The sequence below is a fragment of the Diadema setosum genome, chromosome 14 (genome assembly GCF_964275005.1).
Source record: "Diadema setosum chromosome 14, eeDiaSeto1, whole genome shotgun sequence".
NCBI classification, from domain to species: domain Eukaryota; kingdom Metazoa; phylum Echinodermata; class Echinoidea; order Diadematoida; family Diadematidae; genus Diadema; species Diadema setosum.
In genome coordinates this window covers 31,687,381-31,714,392 of record NC_092698.1, presented here as the reverse complement: position 1 = coordinate 31,714,392, position 27,012 = coordinate 31,687,381, and the positions used below count along the sequence as shown (strand labels likewise).

General features: G+C 38.4%; 1 protein-coding gene across 1 annotated transcript in view; it reads left to right on the top strand.

Moving 5' to 3' along the window:
* Positions 1 to 9,630: 9,630 nt before the first annotated feature.
* LOC140238285 (uncharacterized) overlaps positions 9,631 to 27,012 on the top strand; it is a 37,104-nt gene continuing 19,722 nt past the window's right edge. The window contains 5 exon segments of the mRNA XM_072318220.1: positions 9,631 to 9,804; positions 19,445 to 19,593; positions 23,909 to 24,047; positions 24,631 to 24,800; positions 26,332 to 26,500. Of these exon segments, the coding sequence (XP_072174321.1) occupies positions 9,631 to 9,804; positions 19,445 to 19,593; positions 23,909 to 24,047; positions 24,631 to 24,800; positions 26,332 to 26,500 (801 nt within the window).

Here is a 27,012-nt window from a genome sequence, read left to right as displayed (position 1 = left end):
GTGATGTTTACAGCATGTTTCTGAATGATTTTATTGCTGTTGTTGTGCAAATCATTGTAAGTGTATGAAGTAGAGTAGCAGTGAATATTCCATTATGTATTGTGTGTATTTTTCCATTTGGCAGTGACTGATAATAGCTGATATTGTTCTTTGATGTCAGTTATGGGTAGAAGTAACCTATTTCGAAATGTTTAATCCTTTTGATCACATTGACTACATAATATATGTTGTCAAGTGCCCCCAGCATTGCAACGTGTGTAAAAGACGCTATGTAAACACGACTGTTTATTTTATCGTGATCATGTCAATGTGTCGGATGTTTGTGGAAATGATCAAGTCTGGCGTGATCGTGAATCTGCCTTTCATACAGTGAGGAAGGATATACTATTCATATCTTCCAATATAAGAATTCTGGGGAGGGTACAGTTATGGATTTTTGTGTCATTTTGTCTACGTTTCATATTTCATAGCCCTGTATCAATCACGTGTCCAATGCCCTGCTGTGTCTATCACGGTTTCTGTGACTCATGTCTTTATTCTGTCTGTTTGTCATGCCAAGTTAGCTGTTTGATGCATCATAAAAAACGTCATTGTGAATTCATACATCAGAATGCTGTGAAAAATTGTTCCATGTATGAATAGAAGCGATATGCATTGTATACGGAGATTTATTAAAAAAGAAAAGAATTGGTAGTTTTCATGGAAAAAAAAAATAAGATTTTCAATGTGTCTTGTGTTTCCTCCGTTGCCATGGGTTTTCTACCATTATGAAAGAGTACTAGATTTACCTCCTTTGGAAAGCAGTGTGTAATAATATTTGTCAGTAACAACTCCTAGGAATGTGTACGTTTTGTATGAAATCATATTTTAGGGAAATTCTTAACATTTTTTTTTTCTAAATCATAGTGCGTATGTGATGTCATGACCTGTAGTAGTCTTCTGATCCAGGGGTCTTGTCACCAAAATGTCAAAAATGTTTAATTTTTGAACGGATTGTCTTATTTTTTTCAAACTTTCACTGATGTGTTCTGCTGATATTGCTGCATTCACTCAATTCACATGCATGTATGTTATGACTTGTCCTTTAATATAAAGTGTAAAAATACTCTTTCCGTTCACAAGTTATGCCACTTTGATTAAGGGGGGGGGTGTGGTGGTGGGTTACTTTTGTGTGTTTGTAGGGACCTGTTCAGTGGCGGATTCAGGAATTTTGTAATACCTGCCCCCCTTTTTTTCTATATTGCTTTTGTTTTAGCAAAAATAAAAGGGGGGGGTGCGCCCGATGCGCTCAGACCCTGGATCCGCCAATGTTATGTGTATACACGCATTTGATAAATGTCAGTAATAGGTATCTAAAAGACGTTCACAAATAATTATGCTTAACCAAATGAGATGAATATATTTTGAATCGGGCAATTGAGAAACGCGTTACCCACAAAAGTGCATTAGTGACAATGTTCATGCTACTACAATCAACGCTGGCGTTGAATTCAAGCTTTGCTTCTGCTAATGGTCGCTTTTCTCCCACTTACATAATAATTATAGTGAACATTTTGCCTTTGTGTCTTTTTATTCCATTTACGACATCAAAACTATCTCATGGAATCCGACTTTTCGTGTCATGTTGTTTTTCACACTTTGAATTTACATTTTTTTGCGGCTCTCATTAAAAACAAAACCAAAGTCAAAATCAAAACCCGTTCGCTAGTTGAGAGTGTGAAAGACGTTACCTTTACATACAATCTCTGGACAAAACGGCCCTCCTTCTCTCAACAGACCATTATCATTACAATTTACCCCGGTAACTCGTTAAGAGATGCACAGAGTTATGTTATCAACTGAACCACCAACTGTCACACAGTCATAACCTCCCTAAAAGTAAATAAATGAATAAATAGGAAAGATATAAAGTGACCTTGATCGATTGTCTTGTTAGACTGACTTTTTTTTTTTTAAGAAAAGGACTTCAATCCTTCATCATCACCCGCGCGGTTGGCGCACAATATGACATCCAATTGTAATTACCTCGGTGCACAAGTCAGAGCTGACACGCATCCCTGGCCAAATTCAACCGAATGTTCTAAAAAAATAAAAAAAAAACAAGCAAACAAACTCACAAAAATCCCCAAAACTCAGTAAACTGCGAAATTTTGGAACTGCTATATAGTATTGGCACCAATGGTAAGAGATAGCTCAGACTACTTCAGCGATTTGGAATAGAGACTGCTCCGTTGAACTACAAAAGGCCAGGTACAGTACAGACGAAGCATAAGAGCAAAAACAGTCCAGGATAGAGCAGGTAATTGTTGACATGCGTTCCTCGCGAAAGTCAATGTGCTACTTAGACTGCGCCATTTACACCAATCGCAAACGCTCTTAATCGATCGAATTCTGTTTATGCTCGACATTCAACCTGACAGAGAAACATATGACTATTGAAACACAAAGAAGTGTATGTCGAGACTGCGCGCCAAGTGCTGAGGTCAAGTCAAAGAAACTAATTTGGGTGAAACTGTGTTTCTTCGTCTCATCATGGGGGATCTTACAATTTTGACAGCAGTGCTTTTAATCTTTCTGCTAACTTCCACAAAAATGGTGAGTACACAACTCGATCCATGATCATTAACCTCCATCTGCATGGAATATGATGATCTGATAAACAATTCTATTTTATTATTGTCCTTCAATTGCATCTCTATAGTGGGGGCCTACATCCATTAGAGTAGATTAAACATAAGGGGTATCTCACCGGGCTTGAAACTAGTTCGCGACTAGTTCGCGACTCTAGAGTTTGCTAGTTGCAGAGACGTCTCCACGACGTCTCCGAGACGTCTCCTGAAAATTACAGAGTCTCCGATTAGTCGCCAGTTAGTCGCAAGAAATTTGAACATGTTCGATTTTTCGCGAAGTCTCCGCGACGTCTCCGAGACGTCTCCATCAGTGACCAGTCGCGGAGACGTCGCGGAGACTAATCATATCCGCTACTGCTGAGACGTCTCCGCGACGTCTCCACGATGTCTCAGAGACGTCGCCGAGACCTGCTGGAGACCAGAAAAACTGGTGAGAGGTCGCGGAGACGTCTCCGCGACGTCTCCGCGTCTCTATTTGACGCTGTTTGACCTACTTAAAAACACGTGACCTACCTGCGTGCTGACATCCTGCCTAGATCAAGTCAGGTGATCCTGCAACGGCTCCCTCATATTTGGAAATTTTTTGGCACCTGCCATAACTCGTCTCAGAGACGTCTCCTTGGTGAGACCGCAAGCCATTTTTATGTTGGAGACGTCTCCGCGACTGCTGCGACTGATAAGTTGGAGACGTCGCGGAGACGTCTCCGTTGGTGAGATACTAGCTTTTAAATGACCAAGTCGATGGTTGAACATGATACTCTAATACCATTAAGTCACAAGGGCGGATCCAGGAATTCTGTAAAAGGGAGGCGCCTTTACAAAATTAAAAGGGGGCGTACGCATCCCCATTTTTTCATTTCATTTCTTTTGTTTCAACAAGAAATAAAGAGGGGCACGCACCTGGTGTGTCCCTCTGGTCCTGCCACTGTGTCATCTATACTGAAATCAATGTTTTATCCATTCCTTCATGAAGTTTGAGCATGGTAACTTTCACCTTGTAGCAGGGGTCTGTCAACGCTTTGATGTAATATTCTACATGCCGCACTTTGCTATTTCTTGTCATCTTCTTTTCTTTGGTAGTGTCCCGTTATTAAACTAAACTATAAAAAGAATATAGTAGTTAAAACCAGCCTTAAAAAGTATAACATAACATAAGAAATCACGTTCCAATCAATAATATTGACTGAATTCTTGGCCCATCTGAAATAAACAGGAAAAAGTATTGATAAGACACTGCGGTCTACTAGGACCGGAATGAAATTGTCACTGACTTATTCGACAAAATACCTTTCAGAAATTAACGCTGAAATTCGGTAATCAAATTTATTAATAATTGTTCTTATCCATGAGCTTGAGCAATTGAGTGATTTAGTACGCATGCTGTTAGTGTATGTGCCTTATATCTATTTTCACTGCCGTTAAGCAGGACAAGGTATAAGTAATATATATGCTCATGTTTTATATCCATAAGCCCGATGATTAAACCTTGTAACGTTTAACCATATAATAATGATGAAAGATTTTTGACAAAAACAAAAACAAAACAAAACAAAACAAAACTGAAAGTTTGTAACTTTCATGGGATGCATGCATTAAACTGCCGAACCAGTTTTCTGAAGCTAGAGGGTGAATTCTTGGCAACTTTCTAATCATGATTGTCTCGTATTCCGGAAAGGTTGAGTAAGTTTTCCTTGAGCATTTGGAAAACACAAGGAGTTGCTAGATGGAAAAAAAAAATCCAACACCTCAAGCAAACGAAAATAAGATTTTTTTTTTTTTCACATGCTAAAGTAATATTATGATAGCATTTCTAGAGCTTATGTTAAAATCATTAAAAGCTGAGACTGAACCATCAATTTCCACAATGAGTGCCCATTTTTGGTCTTGTCCCAAATCCACTAGCGTCAACGGGGTATATCAGGCTAATTATTAAAACAGCTAAAATAGTTTTCATATACATGTTGAAACGAAGAATAGAGTACCTATCGGGAAACGAAATATTCTATATTCACCAGCAGAAAGATGTAATGAGATAACAAGTTACCCTGAAAATAACCAACCTTACTTCACTTCAATGGATGGTGTACTCGTCGTTCACTATTAAATGTAAAAGTAAGAATTTAAATTGAATATGATTCATATATATCCTAGGGGGGAAGAACGCACAAAAATCTAGTACCTTATGTAGTAAATTGAGCTATACAAAGTTGAAAGTTGTTTGTTTTTTTTTCGAAATGAGCAATGAAACACATACCACATATTATTTGATTCTATGTAAATACATTTTCACCATTACAGATAACTGCCTTTCTATCACTAGAAAAGAAAAAATCGATTGAATTAACATGATTAATACATATTTAAATACATTTTTACCATTGCAGCTATCTGTCTTTCTCTCTATCACTAGCAAGAAAAAAAATCGATTGAATTCATACAGAAATTAAGACAAAACACCATTGATTTTATCTCAAATACTCCCAGATGCTTACACTTCATGAACTGCATTAACTAATGACGGTGGGTTAAGAATCTGTAAAATAATGATAATGAGAACTGTCGAAGTTATTGTCTGAGCTTTCTTTTAGGAGTTATCTATCCTCTTTCCTAAAAAACAAAACAAAAAGACAAAAACAAAAACAAAAACAACAAGCAAACTAACCAATAAAAGGCGATAACATTTCTGAGTGAAACTATCCGGCTGAATGATCATTTTTGTTTTCATTGGGTTTTAGAATAAAATAGACTTCAACATCACCAAGAAGATTTTCGAATTGCGATAGCAGCTGTGAAGGTATTTTTTAAATTATCCGAAGATTTAAATAGTTGTTTGTTGCCAAATTAATTTCATTTGTCTTTTCAGCTGCATGCAGCTTCGATAAAGAATGAATAAGCTTCATCACTCTTGGCAATTTTCTGGTCAACCTTGATACTCTTTAAGCTCATTTTGATAGTCAAATTCGTAAAAATCTTATTTGTTATAATGGTTGCATTAATGTTAATACAATAATTCAGTCCACGACAGTGGACCCACTGCTGCCCTCTCATTACAATAGGAGCCCATTTTCTTTTCCTACGGAAGAAACAAAAATCAAAATAAATTTCTCAATAAAGTTAAACAAGTTTTTCGCTGCATTTCTACCTTTTATATTTTCATACATACCTGCTCTTTGCATTCTTCTAACAATCTACATGTAAATTAGAATGAAGCCGAAAAGCTTACATATTCGCAAATAATTGAAATCTGCAGTTTCGTACTTTACAAAACGTTTTGATTTCAAGGACGAATGCTTTTCAATGTAGAATGTGATCATATTCTTTTTTTTTTCTGGGTGGGGTGGAGCGAGAAGGGGGGGGGGGGGGGTTTAGTAGAGGTGGTACGTCCATTGTGTTGCCGTGTTTACTATATTATAACTGCCTTGTGCAGCATCAGGGAATTTCCAGGTTTGTATCACATTGCGCAATAAGAAAATTCCGAGAGAGCAGATCTCATCAGCCAACCAGCCGTGAGTAAAATAGCACCATCTCGTAGGCAATATTTTCAACACAAATATAGAAATATAGGGAATTTACACCAGGGAGTACCCCCTGTTCACACGATACATTTGTGAAAATTTGATCATCCGTTGTTGAATTACTTGGAGGTTAAAGGGGATGGCTAGTAACTGATTAGTGGGAATCAATGGGAATGCTGGAGGATGATTGTTCCATTCCTTGTGGTATTCATTTAAGAGTTAGCTTGTGTGAAAATTATTTGCTTCACAATGGTCTCATATTCAAGTAATGTGCAGTTCAATGTTTCCAGGTTAGCATGCCTGTACAGTGTCGGGGCGATCGTCTACGGCCCCTTGATATATATTTTCTATATTCTCTATGATCCCATGGCCTTCGACCTCATGACCCCACACCCCTTTTTTAATTTATTATGAATTAACACACCCTGCAACTTTGATGAAAATCCGATCATCCGTTCTTGAGTTACTCAGTACTAGGAGATTAATCTTATTTCATGTCTTTTATGACCCATAACCTTTGACCGTTGACCAAATGACCCCAATCTGAATAATCTTTTTTTCTTAAAAGAAACACACTGCAGTTTTGATGAAAATTCGTTCATCCGTTCTAAAGTTATGTATACAAACTGACAGAGAGAAAGGGCAGACTGACAAACCAAACAAACAGACAGAGAAACAAACAAACAGGACATACGGAACAAAAATAAAAAATCCTCCGCCGACGCAAGGGACCTTTTGGTTCGAATTCTTCAAAAAAACATCAGATTTGGCACAAATGTTGCCCAAACCATACTATTTCGATTTTTGATGGGCGCCAAAATGGTGCCCTCTGCGGCGGCATATTGGCCAAATCCAATATGGCCGCTATAGGTTTAAAGGACACTTGCAATTAATATAAAACATAAAAGGGTTAAAGTCATTTACAAAGTCAGTTTTAGAGGTTTTCTGGGTCAGGGAATTTGATTCTGAAGTTGTTTTTAAGGTCCTTAGTCATTTTTTTTTCTTACGAAGCCACCCTTACGGTCAATGGGGGGGGGGGGGGGGGTCAAGCCATTGTATCCATAGTATAATTTGAAAATGGCTTGCCCATGGTCCATACAGCGGAAATTTCCAGCCTTGCTAACAGAATTGCAATCGTTGAGGGCTAAAAGGTGCACATTTCTGGTGAAGGGCGCCCTCTCAGGAGTCCATACATTATTGGCAAATTCAATATGGCCGCCATCTAGGTTTAAAGGTCACTTGCAAAGATTAAAACCTTAAAAGTGTTACAATCATTTTAAAACGTCTGTTTGATAGGGTTTCTGCAGATGGGCAAGGAATTCGACACTGCAGTTGTTTTTTTCTTCTGGAGTCAACTTTTCCTTTTAAGGTCACCTGAAAGGACAAGTCCACCTTCATACACATTAGGATTGAGTGAATGCAGCAATATTAGTAGAACACATCAGTGAGAGTTTGAGGAAAATCGGACAATCCGTTCAAAAGTTATGAATTTTTGAAGTTTCTGCTCAGTCATGGCTGGATGAAAAGACTAAGTAAGCTTGTGATGTCACATGAGTACATCGATATAAAGAAAGAATAAAGAAAATTCAACATATTTCCATTTTTCTCGCATAACAAAAGAACACTCGACTTCTCTCTTTCAGAAGGCAGGGGGAATAATATTACCCTTAACATACTTCAGTAGCAAGTCGAAGAAATGTGCACTTTATTCAAAAAGTAAAGTTTTGTGAAATTCTCTTTTTATTTTCCTTATATAGTTGTACGCATGTGACATCATACACTGTAGTAGTCTTCTCATCCAGCAGTGACTTCGCAGATAAAGTATTCATAACTTTTGAACGGATTGTCCGATTTTCCTCAAACTTTCACTGATGTGTTCTACTAATATTGCTGCATTCTCTCAATCCTAATGTGTATGAAGGTGGACTTGTCCTTTATAGGTCATTTTTGGGTCAAACTAGTATATTCAGGTAATATGAAAATGGCTTCCTGTGGTTAGTATACCAGGGCCCTGTTTTATGAAGAGTTAAAATCGATTATAAAGTTGATTTCAACTGTAAGTCTATGGCAGACTGTGTGGTAAGGAAATTTAAAATCGATTTTATCTCTTGATAAAACGGGGCCCAGCAATGCCAGCCTTGCTAATTCGGGTGTAGTGGAAGGCGCAAGGAACTTTTTGGTTCAAATTCTTCTAAAAGCACCATATTTGGCACACAATAACATGTAGCCCAAACTATGCTATTTCGATTTTGATGGGCGTCAAGAAGAGCCTCTGGGACGGCTATATTGGCCAAATCCAATATGGCCTCCATTTAGATTCAAAGGTCACTTACCCTTTTATAAAAAGGTAAATGGGTTACAATATTTTCAAAGTCTGTACAAGAGATTTTTCTGGGTCAAGGAATTCGATTCTGATGTTGTTTTTATGGTCCGAAGTCAACTTTTCCTTACAAAGTCGCCCTAAAGGTCACTTGGGGCTAAAGTCATTATATTCACAACATATTTCAAAATGTCTTGCCTATGGTCGCCATAGCAGGAAAGACGTCCTTGCTAATATAAATGCAGTAGCTGAGGACTGAAAAAGAACATTCTTTTTAAAAAGATTATTACTTTTCTGCTATAGATATGAGTGGTAATACAATTTGGCGAAAACAGGATTTTCCACAACAAACTGCAGTAACAGTGGGGTACTCTGTTATTGGTATTCTAAAAAAATGTTTAGATCAGAAGTTTCTGAAAGCATACAATCATTACTGAAAGTTCATGATTTGATAAGCAGTTAGTAATGGCACCCAGCTTTACCTTCATCCTATTCTTTCAAGGTGTCGGGGCAATTTCTAGATAACAGCGTCGTTGACGATGCCACTGAAAGAGGAGTATTTCATTTTTCTGTTGCAATTCACGGATCCAATAATTCGTAGTAGATCTTTTCAAGGAGGCAATTTCTATAGAATAATGATTATGAAATCACTCCAAAATATTCTGGGGGAGGTAAATTTAATTCTGACATGTTTAACAGAGTTTTGAATTAATCAGGATGGTATTACTTTGTTATTTTCAAACTTGTGTCAGAAAGTTCGAATCGAAATACCTTATAGGGTGCGGTATGTGCCACAATAGCAAAATATGCTATTTAGGGAATGTGATGGTCCTGGTGACGCACAGTCGGGTACCAGCGTATTTTACAGATGTGACACCATTAAACAGGGTACAGATTGAATGTGCCATATTGGACGCTGGTGAGTATCACATTTGCCCAAGATTTAAAGTGAGTATCTCGTTAGTATGAGGACTAGGTTGCCTTCCAGGTGGCAACTCTAGTCTCGACAACGTCTCTTCGACGCGACGTTTCCTGGAGACGAGCCTGGTTTCGAGGGAGGCGGAGAGGAATCGAACATTTTAATAAATTTTGTTGATATTGCCAGCTTCCAGCTGCATAGTCTCGGGGACGTATACGAGATGTCTCCATCACTTGTTGCCATTTCATGGAGACTAAGTCTTGTCTGCAACTTCCTCGAGACTTCGAGACGTCCCGCAACCTTGCGGAGACCCATGACCACCTTATGGCGACGATATGGAGAAGTCGCGGAGATGTCTCCACAACTGAGAAGGCGTCTCTGACAAGTTCCTGCGACTGCAAAAGTTGCTCCAACACCTCAGTGACTTTAGAGTAAATAAGTTGTCCCTCTTTTTCGAGACGTGTCGGATGTCGCTCTGCAGTTGCTTTCTTTTTCAGAACACAAACCATTTTCCCCCTTCAAGATGCTAGAATAGAGGCAACGTCTCCTCCCGTTAGATAGCCCCCCCCCCCCCCCGCTTTAATTTTGCAGCAATATCAAGCAAGTAAACAGGTTACGTCTGACATCTGCACTACTGTATGTGCATTTGCAGCTCCATATGCATGCCTTGAAACAATTAGTGCACACACACACACACAAAAAAAAAAAAATAAGCATAGCAGAGATGGAGTGGCTAATAGTGGTTGCCATGCACCAATGTCATCTTTACTCCGACTCCACTACCTGAAGTCAAGGATTGCACATGACCCATGGTGTCATGATTCTAGTAGAAACTAGCCTGTAGTAGCGCTCTTCTTTGAAATTCTGAATTAGCTCCACTTTGGCAGATGGGGTGTTTTCTGATGATCTGCTCCACGTAATGAAAAGGTGATGCCTACACTCGTTCACACTGGCTGCACCACAAACCGTGTTGCTTATCAACCCTTGCTGCACATGAGCAAGATTATAAAAGCGTTCTTTAGACCCGTTGCATGTGCGCAGACTCGATGCTCCTTTTATTACGGAGTTCAGTGTCCAGAATGAGTGTAGTTAATGTTATTGTTCATTTTCCATCTGTGAAGATGGCTGGATAGCCCATATTCAGCTACACTAAGCTGGTCTTCCATGGGGTCCAGTTGGATGTGGGGTGGGACCACTTCACCGGGTTAGACACCCTGCACTTTGCGATGAATGAATGAAGCGGGATCTTTTACGTGCATGAGCTGTGACTCTCTCATACCAAGGAGGTATGAGAGAACATACCTCCTTGCTCATACACGGGACCTCCATTTTATGTCCTATCCGAGGGACAGAGTGTTTTGCCTCTTGCTAGAGGGGACGGTATGTTTACACACAACATTGCTCAGTCCAGACTCGGGTTCGAACCCGGGCCGCGTGATCGTGAGGCAGACGCGCTACCGACTGAGCCAACTCACCGCCCTTGTGTCAGTGTCAGTAAGCTGTGGTATGCTGACCCATGCTGCATAGGCACTTTTATTGCGACTTCAGAGAAAGTTTCAAGTAATGTTGAAATGTGGATTGTTGTAAAGTATGTCATGAGTCTGATTCTTCCCATTTTAGCGCTTGGATGCTCTCGGAAATGCATATTAATGTGTGAACACAATAGACAGAACTGGGAGGGAAGGGATTTCTGACATCCTCTACAAAATTCCTCATCTCTCTTTGACCACTGAAGCAAATCGAATGGGGTTTTCTGTAAGATGTGAGCAATGAGTTATAGTTTCATACCCTGAAATTGTATTTGGATTCGGATTCACAATATTTATAGCTATCATTGCGGAGGGTACATTTATAGTTTTTTAGGGGAACATACGGTATAGGATATCTTTGTGTAGATCGCCTCTAAATTTTTACAAGGCTGAAGTGTTGTGAGATCACAATTCCTTTGGATACTACAGTCTCAAATCAGAAGTTCGGGATGAGTTTTGAGTCCCATTTGTTCTTGGAGATATATGTGCTGATGACATAAAGAACGGTTCTTTTTTATTTTTTTTTTTAAAGATGCCGCTATACCAATCACGCTTCGAGATTTTGTACTGCCGTCACCATCTCTTCTCAATGGACCACACATTGTTAACGCGCGAATATTTAAAAATTATTTTAAGATAATTATCCCATACCATGGCCGACGGAACCGTGGGGGCTGTGGGGGCTCGGGCCCCCACACTTTTTGTGCATCATACAAAGGAATACATAAGGTGTCGTCACTTTGGGCCCCCACCTTTTTTTTTTTGGACCCAGAAGTACGTAAGTGGCACTAAATAAAAATAGATGGAAATCTTGAAGCGTGTGCGCGGTAAGGTTATGTTTTTCCTCTGAAGACCTTTTTTTTTTTTTTTTCTCAGCTGAAAAAAAAAAAAAACCAACCAAAAACTGGAAATGGAAGGCGAGAGATGAGCTGAGGACCTTTTTTTTTTTTTTTTTTTTTGGCTTGTCAGCTGAAGAAACCCAGAAATGGAAAATGGAGAGATGAGCTGAGGACCTTTTTTTTTTTTTTTTTTTTTTTTTTTTGTTTTGTTTTGTTAGCTCATGAAACCCGGAAGTGGGCCCCCACACTTTTGAAAACGCTCCGCCGGCCCTGCATACAACATCAATGCGAGTTAAGTCTTTCTAGTCATCTGCGTCTCCAGAAAAGGCACGGCGGTTTGCTAAAAGGGGGAGAATAAAAAACAAATCTTTAATTTGTCTGCACATCATCTATTCAGATATTACCGTTGAAGGACAAATAATCGCCTATAGTGAACTGAACCTAGAATGCTGGTCTGTCCTGGATTGAGGAGTTCGATTCTCTGCAATGTAAGCTTCGGCCATTGCTTCTTCCAATGAAAATGCAGACGCTGTCTTGTCAGGGAGAAAAAGCATATACAGCGAATTCAGCAGGAGGAGAATTATATAATCTTGCTAGCTGGAAAGTTGTATAACTGACCACGCAAGGTGACAAGGTGGCTCAGTCGGTAGCGTATGCCTTACAATGTAATAGCTTGCAATTGGCGAGCTTAAACTGGCTAGCTACAACCAGACCAGATAGCTGCATATGAACTATCCAACTATATTGTCGGGAGAAAAACGAAGAAAAATTAAATCAGCTGTTGTTTTTTTTTTGGTTTTTTTTTTGGTTTTTTTTTTTGGTTTTTTTTTACACTCTGCCAATGTACCCTGATTCGGCATTCATGATTATAATGATGAAGGCGAATCGTATGGCTGCCATATGTATACATATACGTATGCTAGTACATATACATGTAACATGTATATGTACATATTTCTTCACAAAATTATAATATAATTATCAAAATATAGGAGGATATGGCAATGGTCTTGGTCCTAAGTATGGAAAAGATGACAAATGTGGCAAAATAGGGGCAAATGCCCCCAAAATACCTGAGTTGACCGTAAATTGAACCTTGAGGAGTGATAGTGACCTTGAATTTTAGAAATTATATTGAAATCACATTCTCTAACCCATTGAACCGCTCACAGTGGAATTATTACTATGATAAGCCCTTTCGGTTTTGTAACTCCATTGACCTTAAAAAGGACAAGTCCACCTTCATATAGTGAATGCAACAATTTTAGTAGAACACATCAGTGAAAGTTTGAGGAAAATCCAACAATCCGCTTAAAAGTTATGAATTTTTAAAGTATCTGCGCAATCAATGCTGGATGAGAAGACTACTGCAGTGTATGATGTCACATGAGTATAACGATATAAGGAAAATAAAAAGAGAATTAGTACAAAATGTTGCTTTTTGAATAAAGTGGACATTTCTTCGACTTGTTACTGACATTTATGTTAAGGGTAATATTATTCCCCTTGCCTTCTGAAAGAGAGAAGTCGAATGTTCTTTTGTTATGTGAGAAAAGTGAAAATATGTTGAATTTTCTTTATACTGTCTTTATATCGTTGTACACATGTGAAATCGCAAGCTATAGTAGTCTTCTCATCAAGATATGACTGTGCAAAAACTTAAAGGGTGTGTACAGTTCTGGTCGAGGTGAGGATTTAGCTTTTAACGTTTTGCGAGATATTCAGAAACCACTCTATGAGATGTCAAAGAGCATGCAGTTCTAAGGGGTATCAAAAGTTTATTCGATGAAAATCGGTTTTGAAATGGCTGAGATATCCAAAAACAAGGTGAAACAAAGAGATCCTAATAAAGTTGTGGCATGTCGCCTTTTATTATTAGCACTTTTTTGGATATCTCAGCCATTTGAAAACCAATTTTCATCAAATAATCGTTGAATCCTTCTTAAAATTACATGCTCTTTCATATTTCATAAGAGGCTTTTCATTATCTCACTTAGGAATGTTCAAAACATGAATCCCCACCTCAACCAGTACTGTACAGTCCCTTTAAAAAATTAATAACTTTTGAATGGATTGTCAGATTTTCCTCAAACCCTCACTGATGTGTTCTACTAATAAGCTGCATTCACTCAATCCATAATATGTCTATGAAGGTGAACTAGTCTTTTAACCCTATAAAGCCCAAGGGGGGGGGGGCACATTGTGCCCCCCTACCATATTTTCGTTTGCCACTCCTACACCTTTTACTCGATTTCAACCAAATTTGGTGACTTTTCCTAAAATCTTATTGCAAACATTTTGATATATAATTTAGCTATGTCCGATATTGCTGGTTCCCATGGCAACCGTAAACTGACAACCATGTTCGTCAGATTTTGCATGATTTTCTGTTCAAATTTCAGTTAACAATATAATAATGGATGAAATGGGGGTTTCTTGGCTATTATTTGCTGAAGGACCAAAATGTGACGTTATTATGGTTGTGAATTACCCTGAAATGGTCTTCTTATTATTTCCTTTATATTTTCTATATGACATAGGCATCAAACAATAGACATAATAGAAATAATCGAAAATACAGCATTTTCCAAAGACTACCCTTTTATCTTGTGTTATCTTCACACAAGCTTTGCCTGTAATATCATTTCTTCATTATATTATCAATCTGCAAACTCAAAATTTCAATATTTTGGAAATATGGAATATGATACCAATATATGTACCCATTCCAAGCAATACATCATAGGTTTCATATATTTTTTTATATTGTATTGAATAGCGCCCCCACATGTTGACCTTGAGAAATTTCAACAGTAACAAATAGTGAAGGTTGACTTGCTTTTCCTTTGTGGTAAATATGAAAATGATTGATATGAAATAAAAACATATATACTTGGGATAAAGAAATAAAAAGAAAAAACACGATTTTAACGTATTTCCTATGTATTTCTTTGTATTTTGGTTAATAGCGCCCTCAGTGGATGACCTTAGGAAATTTCAAATGTTGGTTCTTGTAGAGTATGAGTTGCTCTACCCATGTGCCAAATATGACGGTCATACATCATATAATAAAGAAGTTATATAGGGGGGGGGCACAATGTGCCCCCCCCCCCTTGGGCCTGGAAGGGGTCAAAATAGCTTGGGCTTTATAGGGTTAACCTGGATGGCGGCCGTATTGGATTTCACCAATATGGCCGTCCCAGGGATTTTTAGTCTTGGCGCTCATAAGAAATCGAAAAAATATGATACAAAGGACCTGTGTGCCAAATTTGGTGCTTTTGGAAGAATCTGAACCAAACACCCCCTTTTATGGCCTAAGGCCAAACACTTTCTGGTGGGGGTAATTATAGAGGATCAGCAACAAAGCCATTATGACTTTTATGATGGGCAAAAGAGGTCGTTGATAATACAGTTGTGCAACCAGTGCATTTTCTACGCAGGAATACAAATTTTATGTAATTTACAGTGCTAAATTTGGGTATAGCTGTCTAGTCAATGGCATCCTGACTGGCTAAAAGCTGACAGTCATTCCGTAATGTATACATACATGTATATGGCTGTCTAATTCATCGCATCTTGATCGGCGTGAACCCACTGTTCGTTCCGTAATACTGTGCATGTATGTATCGCTGTGTACTTATCGCATCCTGATTGGCTAAAACCCGACAACCGTTCCGTAATGTATACACAGGGCCTATAATGTATGGCATTCTAGGTATGTATGGCAATCCTGATTGGCTAAAACCCAACATGTTTCATGGAAAATACTTTAACTTTCGTAAAATAATTCAAAGGATCTGAATGGTTAAAACCCATGGCGGGCAAAAGAAAACGGAAATAAGTACAACCTATGGCGGGCGAAAGAGGTCGTTGATGATCATTCAAGTTCGATCGAATTTGAATTATCATCAAGATCAACTTTCAAAAAGCTAACTCAGCATTTTTTTCATAATTTTTCTCACATGAACGTGTATAAAACGCGTTCAAATTAATTAACATTGCATGAGAAACGCATTCAAATTCGTACCAACACGGTCGTGATGAACGTCAAGGAATTCAAATTCGAGAAAAGGCAAACATTTACACCATTTTGGGAGTGTTTTTCGGTTCTGCTTTGTTCTTTGAAGCATCTCATCTTTTTGAACAATGCAAACTTACTGCAGTTTGAAATGGGACCTTTGACTAACATTGAACTGTCTCATTCCTCGACAAACCGTCATCTCAAACAACAACTTTCATACGCATACATTCATGCGTAATTATTATTATACATTCACTTATGCACGACTTTGACGGCTGCTCAAGGATAGATTACACAAATATCCTGAATATGGGCAGAACCACGGTAGCTGAAACATTTGACAACAAGCAAGATCATATATTAATGTATATAGCTTTATATTATGCTCTTCAAAAAAGAAGAAGAAAAAGAAGAAAAAAGTTCTAGGCCACGATTGAGCAACGTATAATTATAGAAACCAGGAAGGTAATTATTCGACCAAGGACTGATGTCCAAAATGTATATAAATGCATCTGGACGTGAAAAAAAATTGAGGGATATGACCATTCCGTAAGTGTTACACCCATATAATGAAAGTGAGACTGCAAGAAAGATTGGGCAGAAGAGAACGTAAAATATGATTCAATTAACTGATTAAATACTTCGAAAAAAAAGATGAAATAAACAGGCACGGCGATATAGTGCAATTAACTCGCCAAAAGCATAATGACCTCGAAGCCTCATTTGCATAAAGTATAGACAGCTTGTGTACGAAAAACCGCTGGGAAATGTTGCAGGACGTTTTATTGACGATAAACATGTGAAAATAACGTCGAAACTTAGCTTCCAAAACAGAAAATTTGGTCTCAAAACAAGTATTATTTTTTTCACATGTTCCTTCATTGCCAAAAAAAAAAAAAAAAATGAAACTGCGGTATATGACTTATGGTAGTATATCCATACTGTGTTCCAAATATCTTTTCTGTATAATGTGGCGCACGGATATGTCCAGAAAAAAATCGAGATCACTGTCACTTGTGACCCACGTAAAATCAATAGCGTAAGCAGTACGAAGTCCGATGTATCGGTGTTCGTGTTTCATGAAACAGTTGAAGCACGTTGCAGGTTTTATCTCTCGCCCACTCACCACCCTGTGGACCGAAAACCGAACCCTGTCGCTTTGCGCCGAACCTGACACCGCTGATTGGCTAAGCGTGCACTCAACAGTAGAGAAAGCATGCGCAGGCGGATGACGTAGTTGTTCATGTCCAGTATTTTCTCTTAATTTGGGTTGTCCTTTCACTCTGATTTTCACTTAATTACTAATTGCGCAAATAAACTTCGCAGGTAGTGGGTCTAGTTTACACAGACTAGCAATAACAGGCGCAGACTTATTTCCAGAAATCGTAACCGTTTCTCACGGTCGATTCAAACAGAAAAACACACACATATCTCAAAAGATATATCAGCATTTTCGCCCAAAAAATCATATGTAGGATGATATATCCATATCAGCTTTATGTGTGAAGTTTCAAGGGATTTGGTACGAGGAGGTGAACTATCGAGATTTTTTTTGTCCTTCCCTCCGCATAGTGCTTTTATGACCGTTACGAATTAATAGCTTTGGCCTCTTATCAGTGAGTTAATTGCACCGTATCGCCGGAGCTGTAAAGATGAAATTATATGATGAAATAATTTCAACAGTGAAAATGGGAATTTGACGTGCGTAAATGTGGTATGAATCACAACAGAGCTTATTTATGTTTACCGACTTTTAATGCTTAAAGTTTGAAGTTGTGTTCCTATATTTGAAATTGAAATTGGTGCTTGGGACGAAATGGAACGTTTATCCATCTTGCGCGAAATTGGATGCCGCTTTGCGTCGTTGAAATTGAATGATTTTCTCTCTAAATTGAATGAAATAGAATATAAAAGGAATGACATGAAACGAATTTGAATGATGAAAGAATAAAAATAAACCGTGAGAGCAAAGCGTTGACGAAAATTGCTTGAATTTGCTTGCCTTCTCGTTAATTCGAATGCAAATCTGATGAAATTGGACGGGAAAACCTATGGTACGACCATAAAATGTACAGTCATGGAATTAATGTGAGGTTTTAACCAATCAGAACGCAAGTAGCTGTGCAGCCATGCAACTGTGCATCTGTGCAGCCCTAGAACGCCTGCATGGTTCCGCAATGTATGCATGGATGTTAAGTTGTTCGATTACTTTTACTTAGGCTCGTACTGAGTGACAACCATGGCATTCTAGGGATACATAGTTGCACAGTTGTACGGTTTCCTGCGATCTGCAGCCGCTCCTCCATGCGTGCATGGATGTATGGCTGACAAGTTAATCTCAACCTGATGGGATAAAACACTATATAGCCGGTCAGTAATACATGCATGGATGTATGGTTATTCAACTTATGGCACTTTGGCCCCCACGAGCGATAAACCCCTTGAGACGTTCTAGGGCTGAGCAATTGCATAGTTGCATACTTGTCAGGTTTCTTGCATTCTGATTGGTTAAAAAGTGACATCCATTCCATTACTGTATAGTTGCATCATGGACCCTGTGGTATAGGGTCCATGGTTGGATGATTGCATTTATTTTCGGTGTCTAGCGCCCGTCACAGACTTTTAACCTCTCAACATACTGGCTGCTTATTAAGGTCGTGGTTTAGAAACAGTCCAAAGTGCTTATCATATTTTTGTCATATGTGGTGATGACGCCTGTTCGGAGTTCAGGAGGTCGTAGGTTCGAATCCTGCTCGAAGTACGTACACCCATGATTTTTATCATGGCTTCTACTAAAACACTGATCAATTCAGTACTTATTTACGTCGATGTAGGGCAATTTGTTAATCAGTTGCAACAATACACCTGTATCCATCATCAGTGTTTGCTCGTCGGCTATTTCATGCCCAACATCACGTGCAGTGCACTCAATAATAGCTAGAAGGTTCCTCTATACGAGCAGTTGAACCTCAAGAAAATTACATCAGATAATACTGTTGTTCCTTGGCACGGAAAACAGTGACCTGCAAATCGTGTTCTCCTACTTACTGTAATATGAGAAATGGGTGGACAATCGCCTCAATCTCCTCTCGTGTTTTGTGCTCTGTCCAACCTATACTAGTATTCTGCACTTTCATAAGAAGGCTGGTGTATACTATGCCATCAAGAAGGTTCTGCCATTATTGGGTGTTTTTTTTTTCGAGGTCATTGTGTCAGATTGGTATTAGAGTATTCAACACAATACAATGCAAGATCTAAAATGTCAAGTTTTCTAGTCCTTGAAATGTTTTACTGCCAAATGGGAAGCAGTCTGCAATATTTGAAATAATCTTTGCATGAATATACTACTATTCTAGTACGTATTTTTCCAAGCCTTCACGACGTAACAAGCACAATCATCTTCTTTGACCTCATAATTCTGACCTTTCAAGAAAATGAAGTTCCTGCACTCATCGTTTTGTACAATTTCAGTAGATTCTCCAGGATTCAGTACGAAACGAACACAAAGGCATTTACATACAATAAGCTATTATGATACATGTTCGAAAATTGTAAGCCTTTATAATTTGGTATCACTCTGACGTTGCTGTTGTTGTTGTTGTTGTTTAGAGATCCGTTTTGTTTCGGCTAGGATTTTCTTACATTGTTTCTCTATAATTATCTCTTCCCAGGTGACAGCTGCTGTCAAAGTCTCGTTTCAGCTCGAAACGTATTCCAATCCTCATCACGACGAATTAGACGGTGGGTGTTGCGACGACTTTTTCTTTTTCTGCAACGCATGTGACAACTACTTCATCCTGTGTTTCTCCAAAGTTAGAAGGCAAGTGATCTCAAGCTGGGTTGAAGAAGTGTGGTTTGTCAATATTGGATAGAATCATTGGCACGTGCAAGGATTGACATGCTGCTTCACCTATACACTATCACTCAGATGCAAAGGTCGGTAATTGATAATGCTGGAGTGATACTTCGACAGGGTCCTTTGCCAGAAAAAGCGCTTGCACGTCAACTGCGATCTTATACCATGCTCAAGTTTCCTCTGATGTAAAAATGCTTGAAATCAGACAATTATAATGATATAAGTTAAACAATTTCAGACATAGACTGAAAAAAGTTATGGAAGTATGTGTCGTATGAATGCAACCGTGCCTACTTAATCATTCATGTTCATAGGCTCAAAAGTAGGATATGAAGGTTGGGGTGGGATTTCACGGAGCAAGCGAACGATTTGCGAAGGACGCGAATGACAAAATCCAACATTCGGAAAAGTTTTTCTCCGAATGTGTTCCGACAATGAAGCCGAAAACTATTCTTGCGCAATTTGTGCGAAGTTTCCACGACGTATGTGCAAATGTCGTGTGTATCGTTGCTAAAGTACAGCATGTTACGTACACGAAGAACACGCGACGGAAATGCGAATAACGAAAAAATTTCAATAATCATGGGAGAAAATGTACCCATGGAGAGGTGGAAGCTGTCTTTGAGTTTGTTTGTTTGTTTTTTTGTCTTTCCTCTATTTTTCCTTTCTTTTTCTCTCATTTCTCTATCGTGTGCTTGCCTACATTTTGTTTTCCTAGGACCTATCTCCACTAGTACAGCATTTGATTTTTTTTTGTGCAGTTCCTCCCACACATAATCTCTATAGTTCAAATGAAATTTTACATACTTTAGATTAATTTTAAGTGTATTCTGCGATTTCTTTTGTATATCAAACATTTCTTTCTCTTTGCTAGTCTTTAATTTCATTTGTTACTATAGTTGTTAATAATTGTTTGATGTTTAGATGTATGCTACGATTTTTATTTGTAGAAAACGTATAGGTCATACATCCCCCAAACGTGCGCTAAACGTTCGCGAGAATGTCTCAAAAGGTACGCGAACAGTTTGCGATTACGTCGTAAAATGATCGTAAAAACTTCGCAGATTTCGCGTAACATACGCGAGACATTCTTCAAAGTTTCGGAGTCTGTTTGGGGTTTCACGAACATTTCGCGAACATCGCGCGTGTCTTGCGAAGGTCTTGCGCATGTGACGAGGCTTTAAAGACACTTTCGAGAACAATTCACGAGCAAATCACGACCAAGTGTGCGTAAAAGGTTCGCAAAAAATTTCAAACTTTTTTGAAACTCTCGCCGAAGTAAAAACGACATTCGCGAACAATTGACAACGCTTCCGAACCCTCACGTTCGTTTCGCGATCTTTTGCAGACTAAAATACAAATGCAGGATTTTGCCATTCGCGTCCTTCGCAAATCGTTCGCGTGCTCCGTGAAATCACACCCTAATATCTTTTACACGATCGGAATAGAGCTTCGAACCCTTAATCACTGTTTATATTCCTTTTCTTTCATTATTACAGGTATCTGAGGTATTATTACAGGTATCTGTCCTTCCTGTGTAGTTGCCTTGTCCTATATAGTCCTATATAAGGCCCCGCTCGCACGTAAGCGAACGAAGACCGCTTCGGCCCGTAGGAGTGACACTGGCTTTCTCAGGCTGGACAGTTGCACAATATTGCATATAGTTGCACAGTTGAATAGTTGTACGGTTTCTTGCGCTCTGATTAGTTAAAACTCGACATCCATTCCATGGCTGTATACATAGTTGCATGGTTGTACTAGATGATTCTAGTTATGGCTCGTCTCGCCCGCTTTATATAGTCGCTGACCATTCTACGACCACTGAAGTCACTGCATCGGCAGATTGAGATGGCTGTCACATGTCGAAAGGAAGGTTTTTTGGAATTCTGCAAATATCACTTGTCAGCTGTTGGCCACCGGTTTCAGTGATCGGGTAGAGGTCTTCGATGCTGCACTGAAAACCATTCGCAGACCAACGCAATTTTTTTCCCCTTCTTTTTTATTAGTCGTGGAAAGTTGGTAACCGATCGCCGACTGGTCGCCAACCTCTTCAGGACTGCCCTTAAGTGATTTCTGGCCATAGGCATGATTTTTTTTTTTTTTTTTTTTTTTGGTCGGTAATGATATCTGCAAATCCAATCTAGTTTTATAATTTGACCGACTATCATCTCGAAGATATTTTGAAATTCAAACAATTCATCAACTTTTTTATCATAGGTCTGATTGGCGGTTGTAATTAGACTTTCTTTGAATGTGGGGATATTGTGTAGCATAAATACACTGACAAGTAACTAGAGTGGCGAAAATGAATAAGGGATATAACCATTGACGTTGTGACCGTCTGAGAGACGAAGTAGGGTATAGGCGTGGTGTTTATTTGCTCATGCGCATCTCAGGAGAGCAATCATTTTCACGTGACAATCTTCGCTTAAAGTCCTTTGTGATATAGGTTTTCCCGGCCAATTTCGCACTTTTGTCAGTCCATTTGATAAAAGGTTCATTCAATTTAGCAAAAATCCTCGTCACTGCACATTCTGTCATTCAAAATTGCAACTTGTTCGTTCAATTTAGCATTTCGATCAATGAAATTCGCACATGTGCCTTTCGAACTCGTAAAACGGGCATTCAAATTGGCAAGTGCTCTTCAGTCATTCAAATTCGCCAGCACTGGCGGAAAATGGTATTTCAGTCATTCAATTTCGCGTATGGGCAGTCAAATTCCAAACTTGTTCATTCAAATTGGCGTAATGTTATTTTTATTTTCAAAAGGTGAGAACCGTGATTTATACGTATTTAAATGTGAATTTTTGTTTCATCCACACACTGTTAAGTATATAGTTAAGGTATCTTTGACACTAAATAACTCAAGTTTCTTGTTCTGTAACGCCCCTATTCTTTCATACATGTTATCAGAACTACACATGCACCAGTACCATAGATTCACTTCACTTTCTTATGTCATTGTATGTCCAGTCATGACAGCACAAGTTATATACAGGCGTATCTCTCACGAAGACAGTGAAAGAATCATAGAGGCATATGAGGGTAATAACCTTGACAAATTGATGGCTAGAGCTGATCCAAGAACTTGATTCCTAATGATGATTAACGCGATATAGCACCCACCAAATGAAAATAATGAAACATGCAGATGAAAAAATTAATCACGATGTAAATTGAAATCTCCTTCTCCCAATTTATGTAAAAACAAATTTCAGATTAATGTATCTGTGAATGAAATAATGCTATCGAACATTATAAACACATACACATATTTTGAAAGTACTGTTGCAAAGGTGATATCAGAATAAAGAATGAATACGAAAATATGAAATGTTATGATTCTTGCAAACAATACCTATGATGAATGAAAATGAAAAAAGGAATAAGAGCATAAACGTGTCTGCTAAATTGACTGCAGTAAATGCGAAATTGGATGCCCAAGAATGAATTCGAATGAACGAACGCAGCGTATACGTGATCACGTGACTATATCATGCTAAATTGAATGAACGATTTGCGAAAAGGTGCTTGTCTTACGAATTTGAACTGAAAAAGTGCTGATTCGAATGATGTTAAATGTAATTTGAATGCTCCAAAATGAATTTGAATGAAAAGACTATAAAATTGAAATACCGAACAGGCCATCTAGGCTAAATTGTGCTAAATTGAATGCACAAATTAGGAATTGGACTGAAAAAAGTGCGAAATTGGCCGGGAAAACCTATACTAGTGGTTTTATATGTAAATAGTTCATTCTTTCAAAAAAATGCAAAACATCATACTTTCGAAGGCGACAAAAAGGGATTTGATTATCACAGCTAGGAACAAGATATATATTTTCTAGGGTTTCATTATACTCTTGACCATTATCAGGGGCGGATCCAGGAATACTGTAAAGGGGGGGGGGGGGAGGGGCGTGACTAATACTTTTGGTGCCACTTCCGGGTTTCATTTCATTTCTTCTTTTTATTTCTTTTGTTTTTAACGACAAATAAAGGGGGGGGGGCGTGCGCCGGTTGCGCCCCCCTCTAGATCCGTCACTGATTATTGACTTACTGGTCCTTATTGTAATCCAAAATATAGTCTATGATACACCTACAATCCTAGTCTCTCCATTGCTTGGGTGGCGTTTTTGATGTTTCGTTGTCTTCGACTACAAAGAAAATTGTTAGGTGAGTTTAAATGCCATGATTTTGACGTGGATGAAGAGAAGGAACTACTAAGTATTTATACGATCAGTTATTTATCCTGCAAATCATATCACTATTGCTCACAGCTCCTTCACAAAGAGCTCCTGTCCCTACGGCAAATACCAGACTGATAGATTATATGAGGACGACGACGACTTTCACTTTCCCGTGACATTAGCGAACACAGTCCAAAACCCTATTGAACTCTCGATCAACTCGTGGGAGGTGAGATGACTATCCCCTATTCCTTTCAGTATAGCCACAAGGTTGTTAATATCTATTCTTTGCAGCGGGTTGATTAACTTGTCGACATTCATAAACGTCATATAAAAGCATACTGGTGATGATCGATAAATGAACATCTACGAATTGTATTAACTTGGCATTGCCTTTTGACATTTTGTTCCCTTTTTTATAAGCAGATAAACCAATGCAATTTAGGCGTGTCTTTGAAAAATACTAAAAAGTAGTCGAAGGTAATATGTTTGTACTAACAACATGTAGTCAATGAAAAGTCGAAAACTTTTTAATTAAAATGCTAACTGCAGTCATTTTATTACAGATAGCATCTCTGAGTTCCGACTTATTGATACATCTCAGTTGCTATAAAATAGCAGGGAGGCTCACCTCCGTGCTAATAGGAAGCCCGTTTATCTGACGTTTAAGGTAATAATACTATCAAGATAATCCTATGCTTTGTAGTGTACATGAATATCAATTTGTTCACCTCTCCAGTTATTTTTATCGATTTGTGTATAGATATCTTTCTGTCACTAGATATCCATTCACTTACGTTAAAAAATTGCAGGGTGGATTTAGAGCGAACATTGAAGTCCTTGACTTGGATCATTTCAATGACCATGATCTGATCGACCAAATCGGTTACAACTTCCAAGACAGCTTGTACCAACCATTCCGAACGGCCGCGCTAGCTGACACGAGGACTTTGAATTTGAACCAAGGGAATGGACAAGCAAGGTGTGTAGAATCTTTTCTACACGTTACATCTACACCATTATATCAATCCCACTCAAAGATGAATCGACTTTTTTTTTCTGTTTCTCTTTGCAGTTCTTACGACGGAAAATTATAGGTTTTCCCGGCCAATTTCGCACTTTTTTCAGTCCAATTCCTAATTTGTGCATTCAATTTAGCACAATTTAGCCTAGATGGCATGTTCGGTATTTCAATTTTATAATCTTTTCATTCAAATTCATTTTGGAGCATTCAAATTACATTTAACATCATTCGAATCAGCACTTTTTCAGTTCAAATTCGTAAGACAAGCACCATTTCGCAAATCGTTCATTCAATTTAGCATGATATAGTCACGTGATCACGTATACGCTGCGCTCGTTCATTCGAATTCATTGTTGGGCATCCAATTTCGCATTTACTGCAGTCAATTTAGCAGACACGTTAATGCATTTATTCATTTTTCTTCCATTTTCATTCATCATAGGTAGTGTTTGCAAGCATCTTAACATTTCATATTTTCGTATTCATTCTTTATTCTGATATCACCTTTGCAACAGTACTTTCAAAATATGTGTATGTGTTTAAAATGTTCGATAGCATTATTTCATTCACAGATACATGAATCTTGTTTGCTTTGACATTAATTGGGAGAAGGAGATTTCAATTTACATCGTAATTATTTCTTTCGTCTGCATGTTTCATTATTTTCCTTTGGTGGGTGCTATATTGCGTTAATCATCATTCAGAGTAAAGTTCTTGGATCAGCTCTAGTCATCAATTTGTCAAGGTTATTACCCTCAAATGCTTCTATGATTCTTTCCCTGTCTTCTTGAGAGATACGCCTGTATCTAACTCGTACTGCCATGACTGGACATAAGAAAGTGAAATGAATCTATGCTACTGGTGCATGCATAGTTCTGATAACATGTATAAAAGAATAGGGGCGTTACAAGAAACAAACTTGACATATTTAGGGTCAAAGATACCTTTACTATATACTTAACAGTATGTGGATGAAACAAAAATTCACATTTAGATACGTATAAACCACGGTTCTCACCTTCTCAAAATAGAAATAACATTACTCCAATTTGAAGGAACATGTTAGGAATTTGACTGCCCATACGCGAAAGTGAATGACTGAAATACCATTTTCCGCCAGTGCTGGCGAATTTGAATGACTGAAGAGCACGTGCCAATTTGAATGCCCGTTTTACGAATTCGAAAGGCACATGTGCGAATTTCATTGATCGAAATGCTAAATTGAATGAACAAGTTGCAATTTTGAATGACAGAATGTGTAGTGACGAGGATTCTCGCTAAATTGAATGAACCTTTTATCAAATGGATTGACAAAAGTGCGAAATTGGCCGGGAAAACCTATATTAACTCCTTCCCCCAGCTTGCCATTTTGTGCCAGAAAGTGTGTTTACCGCATACATCTCTCCAGGAGATGAGAAGTTTTATGGGCAGAAAGCTATCTTCCATGTAATCAAGGGGTTCTTCTTTGTTTTTTCTTTCTAATAAAAAGCATCAGGGTGTCGGTGAAGGTTTACTGTGCACAGCACTATTACGACACGTCGGCAGGTTGCAGTATTTACTGCTTGGCTCGGGATGACAACTTGGGCCACTACGACTGCGATGACATCACCGGGGCAAAGATATGTCTCACTGGCTACGAGGGGCCTGACTGCAACCAAGTAAGAAATGTCGATTACAGTCATGGAGATTATTGTAAGGAATGGGGAGCAGCTGAATATTATGTTCGTAGACATTTAGTAGTAGAAACAGCAAACGAAAGGTTCTTGATGATGTAGAAGGGACGTAGTGAAATAATAATGAGTGATAGTGGAATTATATTAGTAAATTCTTGCAACAGAATAATGTTGATATAAAACAAAGGAAGAAAAAGTTAGTGATGGTTGAAGATATGACTATATGTGTTGTAAGGAGGTGGAGGAGACCGTAAAGTGATATAAGTCAGCTCAGGATGAGGAGAATAAAAAAGGTATAATACGATAATGATTTACAACAAATCCGAGATTTGATGTTAGTCCACTGAACAACGAGCGGATCGAGTAAGAAAAAACTTTTTGCTCGCATCAGCGCATTTCAAGTCTGAATTAATCTACTTGCTGCATTGTAAATTACCTTCGAGAACAAGCGCAGGAAGTATGAGAGCATATGTTCCTTGCGCAAAGATAGAGAGAGA